The sequence below is a fragment of the Ambystoma mexicanum genome, chromosome 2p (genome assembly GCF_040938575.1).
Source record: "Ambystoma mexicanum isolate Mex_15411 chromosome 2p, UKY_AmexF1_1, whole genome shotgun sequence".
NCBI classification, from domain to species: Eukaryota; Metazoa; Chordata; class Amphibia; order Caudata; family Ambystomatidae; genus Ambystoma; species Ambystoma mexicanum.
This window is the reverse complement of record NC_090923.1, coordinates 1116509376-1116518763: the sequence shown is the minus strand read 5'-3', so window position 1 is coordinate 1116518763 and position 9388 is coordinate 1116509376. Positions and strand designations below refer to the sequence as shown.

At 49.2% G+C, this 9388-nt stretch overlaps 1 protein-coding gene across 1 annotated transcript; it reads left to right on the top strand.

Annotated features, from left to right (window-relative positions):
- Window positions 1-8574: 8574 nt before the first annotated feature.
- LOC138567857 (uncharacterized) lies at window positions 8575-9009 on the top strand. Its single transcript, XM_069646348.1, has one exon. It carries the CDS (start codon window positions 8575-8577, stop codon window positions 9007-9009), a length of 435 nt encoding a protein of 144 aa, XP_069502449.1.
- The last annotated feature ends 379 nt before the right edge of the window (window positions 9010-9388 follow it).

Below are 9388 nucleotides of genomic sequence, written 5' to 3'. Positions count from 1 at the left end.
TTTATGGTCTTTGCATCGAATGCCAATGCATCTAATGCCATTCCATCGAAATGTTTCCATCGAAAAAATGTCCATCGAATGCATTTTTTGTTCCTTATATTTTTGGGGGGCCTGTTTTTTTACCCTTTAAAATGCTCCTGAACAAAAATTAACCCTTTACTCCCCAGAAATATGCATTTGATGGACATTTTTTAGATGGAAACATTTCGAAGGAATGGCCTTCGATGCAAAGACCAGATAACCTCACAACCCATCCTGTTAAAGTCTAGTTCACATTGTAAAATAAAATCAATAGTGGCATTTTGGAAAAAGTGCATAGTGATAGTTGTATCACCCCAAAAAATAACGGCCGAAAATCCTGCAGCCGAAAATGCCGAATATCTCCACCCCACCCGCCCCAACATTCTGACAGCACCCGTTGGGGCATCACTGAACCCTGCCTGAGACTCCTCTATGACTCAAAGATGTGTTTGGTTGGCACCAAAACAAAGCACCTGGTGGTTACTTCTGTTAAAGCCATCTCTGTCATCAGCAGCCCATTCTTACGAATGTGTAGGCAATTAGACGTGCGATGGACCATGTACAAATGAAAGCCACACACAGCCCCAGTAAACAACAGAACTGAGCCCCCTGCTGTTCTTGCAAAGTGTGTATATGGGCCGCACCCGGCACGCGGTCATTCTTTAATAGGCGCTGGGCCAGACCAATACTTCAGTTTACATGACACTGAGCTGGAGGCAAGGCGCCCTTTATTTGCTACGCCGGGCGGGCGCCCTTGTGCTGCCACACCCCCTGAGCACACCTTGAGCCGGCGCTCCATCCAGTAAATACATGCAACAGCCACGGTCAAGCAGCACACACGGAGTTGTGTACTATCGCAACCTTATCCTTTGAGAACATTGTGCAGCGCGCCAGCAGCCCTTCCTCAGCTGGCGATGTGATGCCCTGAGGGTACCGGACTGGAGTGAGCTGTAAAGGGGCGGTGGGACTCCACCTACATCCGTAGCCCTTGTTCTTTCAGTGGTCTGCAGGTGTGCTGCTTGCAGGGAGGCACTCACTGGAGGGCCAGTTCATTAAACGGGTTCATTGTATTCAGGGAACCTCCAACGTTACTGTTTACTTATTCTTGGGTCCCATGCATGTCCTTTTGGCAAAGCAGAGTGCAAAAGTCAAGAGAAAAATCAGGCGGAATCACCTGAACTCGTTAGTTGTGTGCTCCGTTTTGGAAAAATTAAGCTTTCCAGATTGGCTTTGTAATGGATTCCTACAGTATCCGCCTGCTTTTAGCAGGTGTTACATGGAGGCCGACTTTTTCGGAATCCATTCATTTTACGACTGAATGAAACTCTCATGCAAGCGTAAAACAAATTGCACTTTAGTGATGCAGGAGGAAAGCACCATGCAAATGTTACATTCGCTTTGAGTCTCTTCTCCGCCCTTAAAAGGAAAGAAAACACCCTGGAGCCGGTAACGCATGGTGCAAACACTGTATGCCTTGCTTTCACGCCTCAGTTTACCGGTAACGCATGGCGCAAACACTGTATGCCTTGCTTTCACGCCTCAGTTTACCGGTAACGCATGGCGCAAACACTGTATGCCTTGCTTTCACGCCTCAGTTTAACGGTAACGCATGGCGCAAACACTGTATGCCTTGCTTTCACGCCTCAGTTTACCGGTAACGCATGGCGCAAACACTGTATGCCTTGCTTTCACGCCTCAGTTTACCGGTAACGCATGGCGCAAACACTGTATGCCTTGCTTTCACGCCTCAGTTTAACGGTAACGCATGGCGCAATCACTGTATGCCTTGCTTTCACGCCTCAGTTTACCGGTAACGCATGGCGCAAACACTGTATGCCTTGCTTTCACGCCTCAGTTTACCGGTAACGCATGGCGCAAACACTTTATGCCTTGCTTTCACGCCTCAGTTTACCGGTAACGCATGGCGCAAACACTGTATGCCTTGCTTTCACGCCTCAGTTTACCGGTAACGCATGGCGCAAACACTGTATGCCTTGCTTTCACGCCTCAGTTTACCGGTAACGCATGGCGCAAACACTTTATGCCTTGCTGTCACGCCTCAGTTTACCGGTAACGCATGGCGCAAACACTTTATGCCTTGCTTTCACGCCTCAGTTTACCGGTAACGCATGGCGCAAACACTTTATGCCTTGCTTTCACGCCTCAGTTTACCGGTAACGAATGGCGCAAACACTGTATGCCTTGCTGTCACGCCTCAGTTTACCGGTAACGCATGGCGCAAACAGTTTATGCCTTGCTTTCACGCCTCAGTTTACCGGTAACGCATGGCGCAAACACTGTATGCCTTGCTTTCACGCCTCAGTTTACCGGTAACGCATGGCGCAAACACTGTATGCCTTGCTTTCACGCCTCAGTTTACCGGTAACGCATGGCGCAAACACTGTATGCCTTGCTTTCACGCCTCAGTTTACCGGTAACGCATGGCGCAAGCACTGTATGCCTTGCTTTCACGCCTCAGTTTACCGGTAACGCATGGCGCAAACACTTTATGCCTTGCTGTCACGCCTCAGTTTACCGGTAACGCATGGCGCAAACACTTTATGCCTTGCTTTCACGCCTCAGTTTACCGGTAACGCATGGCGCAAACACTTTATGCCTTGCTTTCACGCCTCAGTTTACCGGTAACGCATGGCGCAAACACTGTATGCCTTGCTGTCACGCCTCAGTTTACCGGTAACGCATGGCGCAAACAGTTTATGCCTTGCTTTCACGCCTCAGTTTACCGGTAACGCATGGCGCAAACACTGTATGCCTTGCTTTCACGCCTCAGTTTACCGGTAACGCATGGCGCAAACACTTTATGCCTTGCTTTCACGCCTCAGTTTACCGGTAACGCATGGCGCAAACACTTTATGCCTTGCTTTCACGCCTCAGTTTACCGGTAACGCATGGCGCAAACACTGTATGCCTTGCTTTCACGCCTCAGTTTACCGGTAACGCATGGCGCAAACACTGTATGCCTTGCTTTCACGCCTCAGTTTACCGGTAACGCATGGCGCAAACACTGTATGCCTTGCTTTCACTCCTCAGTTTACCGGTAACGCATGGCGCAAACACTGTATGCCTTGCTTTCACGCCTCAGTTTACCGGTAACGCATGGCGCAAACACTGTATGCCTTGCTTTCACGCCTCAGTTTACCGGTAACGCATGGCGCAAACACTTTATGCCTTGCTGTCACGCCTCAGTTTACCGGTAACGCATGGCGCAAACACTGTATGCCTTGCTTTCACGCCTCAGTTTACCGGTAACGCATGGCGCAAACACTTTATGCCTTGCTTTCACGCCTCAGTTTACCGGTAACGCATGGCGCAAACACTGTATGCCTTGCTGTCACGCCTCAGTTTACCGGTAACGCATGGCGCAAACAGTTTATGCCTTGCTTTCACGCCTCAGTTTACCGGTAACGCATGGCGCAAACACTGTATGCCTTGCTTTCACGCCTCAGTTTACCGGTAACGCATGGCGCAAACACTTTATGCCTTGCTTTCACGCCTCAGTTTACCGGTAACGCATGGCGCAAACACTGTATGCCTTGCTTTCACGCCTCAGTTTACCGGTAACGCATGGCGCAAACACTTTATGCCTTGCTTTCACGCCTCAGTTTACTGCACAAGTCCTTGTAAAATGACCCCGTTGGTTGATTTTAACGAATGAAATCAAATTGGCGCAGAACTTCTGGCCTCCTGATTATTTGCAAACCAAGAACCGGCAGCAGGGGAGCGACTAAAGCAATGGCGCCATCCCCCAAACTCACTGCACCCAATTCACCAGAAACGGTAAGTGGACATTTTACAGCAGCATTTTCACGAGGGTTAGAGGGTCAGGGATGTTAAAATAGGGGGAACAGGAGTCTGACAGTAAGGGGAGGGTGGTAGAATGGAGGGTTATGAGGTTCGGGCCTGCATCAAAAATGTCACAGTAAAATGCAGTGAAAGGCGCACTGCAGTTAATTGTCAGAGGTGGTTCCATGACTTTACAACGACACCCAAAATAATGACAGACTTTCAAAACGACACCTAAATAACGACAAAAGTCAATCAAATATTATTTGTGTGGTCCCCCCGAGCCCCTGTTTCTACTGCCTTTTTACCCTCCCCTACAACCACCACCCCTTTTAATCCCTTAACCCACCCCATATATGCTTTTATTTTGAAATTCAGCTTTTCTTCAATATTTAGGTGTTGTTCAAAAGGTTTGTCATTATCTTATTTTCGTTATAAGCACTGGATACAGTCAGAGATCCGCCATTACTGGGGGATGCTGCGCGAGTTTATGTTCCATGGCTTTTTTGTCGCATCTTTAGCACGTTTACAGTGGGAGAGGACAGGAGGATACAGCAGAAGGATGCTGGCAGCTGCACCAATCACTCAGAGTGTGGAAGAATGCCATCTGTGATGGAGGAAGAGCCTGAGCTGTTTTGATTTTTAGTAATACAATGATGCGGGTAGCTCTGTCTCTAAAAGTGAAGTTTGCTAATCAGACCCCCCCCTTTTATAATGCTCCATGCTGAGAGGCATAGCTCAAGCATGTAACTCTGCTGGGCCTGTCTGCTGAATCCCTTCAGCAGCTTTCTTGTAGTTTGGCATCATGGCAGTGCAAAATGCGACGTGCATTCCTGCCAACAGGCAGACGGGAACCAAAGCTCCAGCAGCCTGGATCTTTCTTTAACCGTCGGCAGACATGATCCTAAATGATATTATATACTTGTGTGCTCCAAGAATCCGGTGATACTTGATTAATAACTAAATGTAAGCCAAGTCTCGTTATGGCCTGGTGGCCCCTGAGAATACACAATTATACTACTCAAACCATGTTGGTGTCATTTAATTGCCAGCTGGTTTCTAGTGACATTCCTGTCAAAGCCTCCTCTGTGTTCACTGTATGGGACAGCACTCTTTCAAAGCATACCATTTGGGCTCTGCAATATCAAAAGCATTGCTCTTACCTTGGAAAGGGTCGTCACTTCCCAGGAAGATAGGAACTGCCTTCAGGAGGCGAGGCGTCTAATGCTTCAAGGATCATGCTCCGGGAGGCCAAAGGAAATCACAACAGGATGATAATTACCAGAGATTATTTGATGTACGTAGACAGGCGAAGGGGCAGAGTTAGGGTAGCCCTGAGAGAAGCATCAGTCCACAGATGGGTCCCACCAACTGGGATTCTCCTTGCTCTCCTTTCATTCCTGTACCCCTCTTCCCACTTCCTGCAGAGAAAGCACTCTAGGTATACCATCACCAGGCAGAAGATTCTGAAATAGCACCAAGACTGGACCCCTTACACAAGACTAGAAGGGATCCAATCTACTGTTGAAGATTGCCTTTTTTTTAAAACCATCATTTTTATTAGATTTTTAAGTTTCACAAATCCACACAAAATAAAAAGTAACAACCCATTCCCTCCCCCATCAGAATACGCCATCCTTTTCACTTCAGGAGAGCAAAACATAAAACACAAGTGGGTCTTGCACATGTCATCCATGGTGTCATCCCTCCGACTAACTCTCCACTTTTAGAGCTCATCTATTCCTCAATCTACTCATTGGGTGAATACTTTAATAGGCACTTGTGTGCTTGTTAACTCTTTTCTTCATGCGGTGACAACTCGGTCCCCATTCCCCCTCGATGTCCCCCTGTGCCATCGAGACAACATCCCACCCCCTCTTACCTCAGACTGAACCCCATTTACTCATGAATGATCCCCATTCTTTGTGAAAGGAACCCAGGTCATCATGGACCAGGTATGTTTATTTTTCCATTGTAAATATGTCCCCTAACCTCATGTAGCCATTCCTCTTTTTCCAGTATGGATTGATTCTTCGATTTATAGGTGACCACTAATCTTCCTTCCCTGAACATAGGTTCCCACATCCTAGGTAGACGATATTCTTCCCATTCTCTATGCTGGATACCCAATAGAATTTGTAGAGGGTCCAATTGCAACTCCACCCTGTCACCTCCTTTATCCAATTTAGGAGTTCTGGGGACAAATTGGGGAGATTCCCCCATCCATTTTGGAGAGTATCAGTGGAGCCCTGCGCCACCCATGTAACATCTTAAAATTGTGTTCCATTGCCGCTGAGGAAAGGTTTCCATGAAAGGTGACATTATAGACCTTGTACCAAATTAGGTCTGGAATTTCTTCCCCTGTCAACGCATCCCAGTACGTCTTGAAATTCTGCTTACCTGCTATATCTGTACTGATAAGGGCTTTGTATATTTTGGAGACTATCCCTTTCCTCAAATCTGATTCATCCAGAACCTTTTCAAGTCGAGGTAGGTTCCTCTCTAGTTGGTGGAGCCATCTAGAGTCTGTAATATGTCCCCTCAACCACAAGTACTCAAATACGCTAATGGATTCTCAGTCTAGCATCCAGAAACGTCTTCATGGCCCTTAAACCTACCCTCTTGGAACAGCTGACCTACCCTTTCCAAGCCACTATTCAACCATTCCTGGGCTTTACGAGAACCTAGGCTGTTCTGGTCGTGGAACCGCCTGACCGCATAGCAAACTCGTTGGGGAGGGTCATGTAGATAGTTTCTAATTTTGTCTGCCTTTTTTCCAACCGGTCCATAGTACCTCCAGAGTTGGGTGAGATCGAAGTCTACTAGGGACCTCCTTTATTGGAACCCACAGGAAGTCTCTAAGATGTTAGGGTGTGCTACCCAATCCTCCAAGTATGTTCAATACGTACTGAGGTTATCTCTTATGTGTTTCGTCATTATTCTTAGTAGAGCCTTAGTAGTATAGAAGTCAGGGAACCTAGCACCACCCTGTTCCTTAGGGAGGGTTAGCGGGCCAACATGCTCGTGTGGCACGGTTTTTAGGCCAAAGTTGGCCAGGTACATAAATTACTTCACTGTGCAGCTGGCAGTTTTGAGGGTTCTCTGACGTACATTGAAATCAATTACCACGTGATAATTTACTTTGAGTAAATGTTCCCATCCCCGTGCCCCTGGCCCCTTAATACCTGTAAATACCTTTTTTAGCAGCACAATGTAATTTTGTCGAAGTGATTACTATGAGGAAATGTATTCTGATGAAAGAACAGTACAAATATTCTTTCATTTAATATTCATCAATTTTCAACTCATTGTACCAAAAACCTCCCCCATGGGTATTATTCAAAGAGTGTCACCAAAAGAAGAAGTGGCCATTTGCGACTGTGGGACACTTTTTCATTGATGCCGGTGGCACTGTTATGCCCCAGTCCCACCGTGGTGTCATCTGTGGCAGTGTGTCTGCGGTTCCCTGCTGCCCATCTGTCACTGGCTTCAGCGGCTGGCGACGGGATATGATCCTGAGGGAGGTCGATGCTCACCCAGAGGACTCCTTCCCAGACTCCTGACTGCTTCAGGGGAAATGTATGACGGAACAGCCCTTTTAATGTATTGAAGCCTTTCCCCTTCTGGACTGCCGAAACCCTTGCTGAGCACTCAGATTAAGTATTTTGCACTGATCTGCGGCGACAAACGCAAATCTGTAAGAAGGCTATATGAAAGAAGGTTGCCCGTAAAGTTTCTGCGGTGGGGAAAACACTGCGGACTGTGCGAGACTGCAAGAAGAGGTGGGAGGACTACGCCTCCGTGTGCGCAACCTCCTTGCCGCACAGCGCAGCCAGGGCATGGCCACAGGAGGGGGACCACCATCCCCTATCAAACTGCAGGCGTGGGAGGAAACGTGCAGCACCATCATGCATACGGAGGCAATAGAGGGAGTTGGAGATGCGGAGGCGGGAGATGTGACATCCGATGATTCCGGTGAGTCGCTGTAAGCCACAAAGTCACATCATACACCTTGTTGCCCCAATGCAAATGGCTAGGTCAATATGCCAAGTTTGTGGGACCAGATCCCTGCTGCCATTCCACCCACCGTCAACCTTGTTGCACACATTGATATTGATATTTTATTTCTATCGTGTTGGTACACAAGTGTTTACATGCACAATGTACTTGCCTGCAACCCGAAAACATACACCACTGACACATCCCACATGTCCCCTGTATTGGCCACCAAGTAGCATCTGCATGCACACAGACACACATCACCCAGACAATGCCCAACTACTGTCGTCACTGCCGTGCTACCATATGCCCAAAGCCACGTCATGACAAGATGCACACATCAATGACACATGTGGCACACTTGTTATACCCATCATGTCCCATCATGCTGAATCACCATCAACACAGCAACATCCATAGGCAGCAGTCACAAGTGAAACACAACATGTCACACAACTCATGTGGAATGCTCATAACACCCAAACTGGTAAACACCACTACCCCAGTCACTGCGCACACCGTGGCCGCACGCCAAACATGCACCCACACTGCATCCCCCACACATGCATGTGTGCACCATGCCATGCCCGCCACCATGTCCATGACAATGCACATGATCCTGAAAGTACTAGCATTGATGTCTGTCTGATGGATCCACACCCGTCAAGGATGCCCTGCCTCACTGTCCCCCACAGGCACAACGTCTGACAATGACGGGGAACAGGCGACCACATCCAGGGGCACATGGGCATGGCCCGCCGCAGGGAAACCACCCCCTCAAGCCAGGATACCAGCACATCCGTCACCATACCGGAGCATGCAACAACACTTTTGGGCCAGCCCCCCTGCCAGCAGGAGGCACCTGCAGCCAAGCAGCCCCGCCAGCAGGATGAACCTGCTGCCAAGCAGCCCCGGCAGCAGGAGGCACCTGCAGCCAAGCAGCCCAGCCAGCAGGAGGCAACTGCAGCCAAGCAGCCCCTCCAGAAGGAGGCACCTGCAGCCAAGCAGCCCCGGCAGCAGGAGGCACCTGCAGCCAAGCAGCCCCGGCAGCAGGAGGCACCTGCAGCCAAGCAGCCCCGCCAGCAGGATGCACCTGCAGCCAAGCAGCCCAGCCAGCAGGAGGCAACTGCAGCCAAGCAGCCCCTCCAGCAGGATGAACCTATTTCCCAGGCCCCCCGCCAGTAGGATGAACCAGTTTTCCCAGCCTCCCACCAGCAGGATGAACCTGTTGCCCCAGCCGCCCGCCAGCAGGATGAACCTGCACCACTTCCACAAGGGTTTGGAGCCAACAGCATTGGGGAGGGCAGTGTGCATGACACACACAGCGACCCTAGCTAAGGGGATGGTGCTGAATTCAGTCCCAGGGGCCCTCTGAGCCCACCACCCATACCACAACCTGGAGTACGTAATGTACGTGACATTGAGGGCGCCTCATCAGGATGGAGGAACTGCAGCAGGCAATGCACACAGTGATGCAGCAATACCTTGCTGCAGCACAACTCATGCACCAGACAATGCAGGACACTGCACAGAACACCGCACAAATGCTGGGCAGAGCCACAGA

Excerpts from the sequence above, each read along its gene's own strand:
- LOC138567857 (XM_069646348.1), top strand. The coding sequence starts at position 8,575 with ATGGCCCGCCGCAGGGAAACCACCCCCTCAAGCCAGGATACCAGCACA.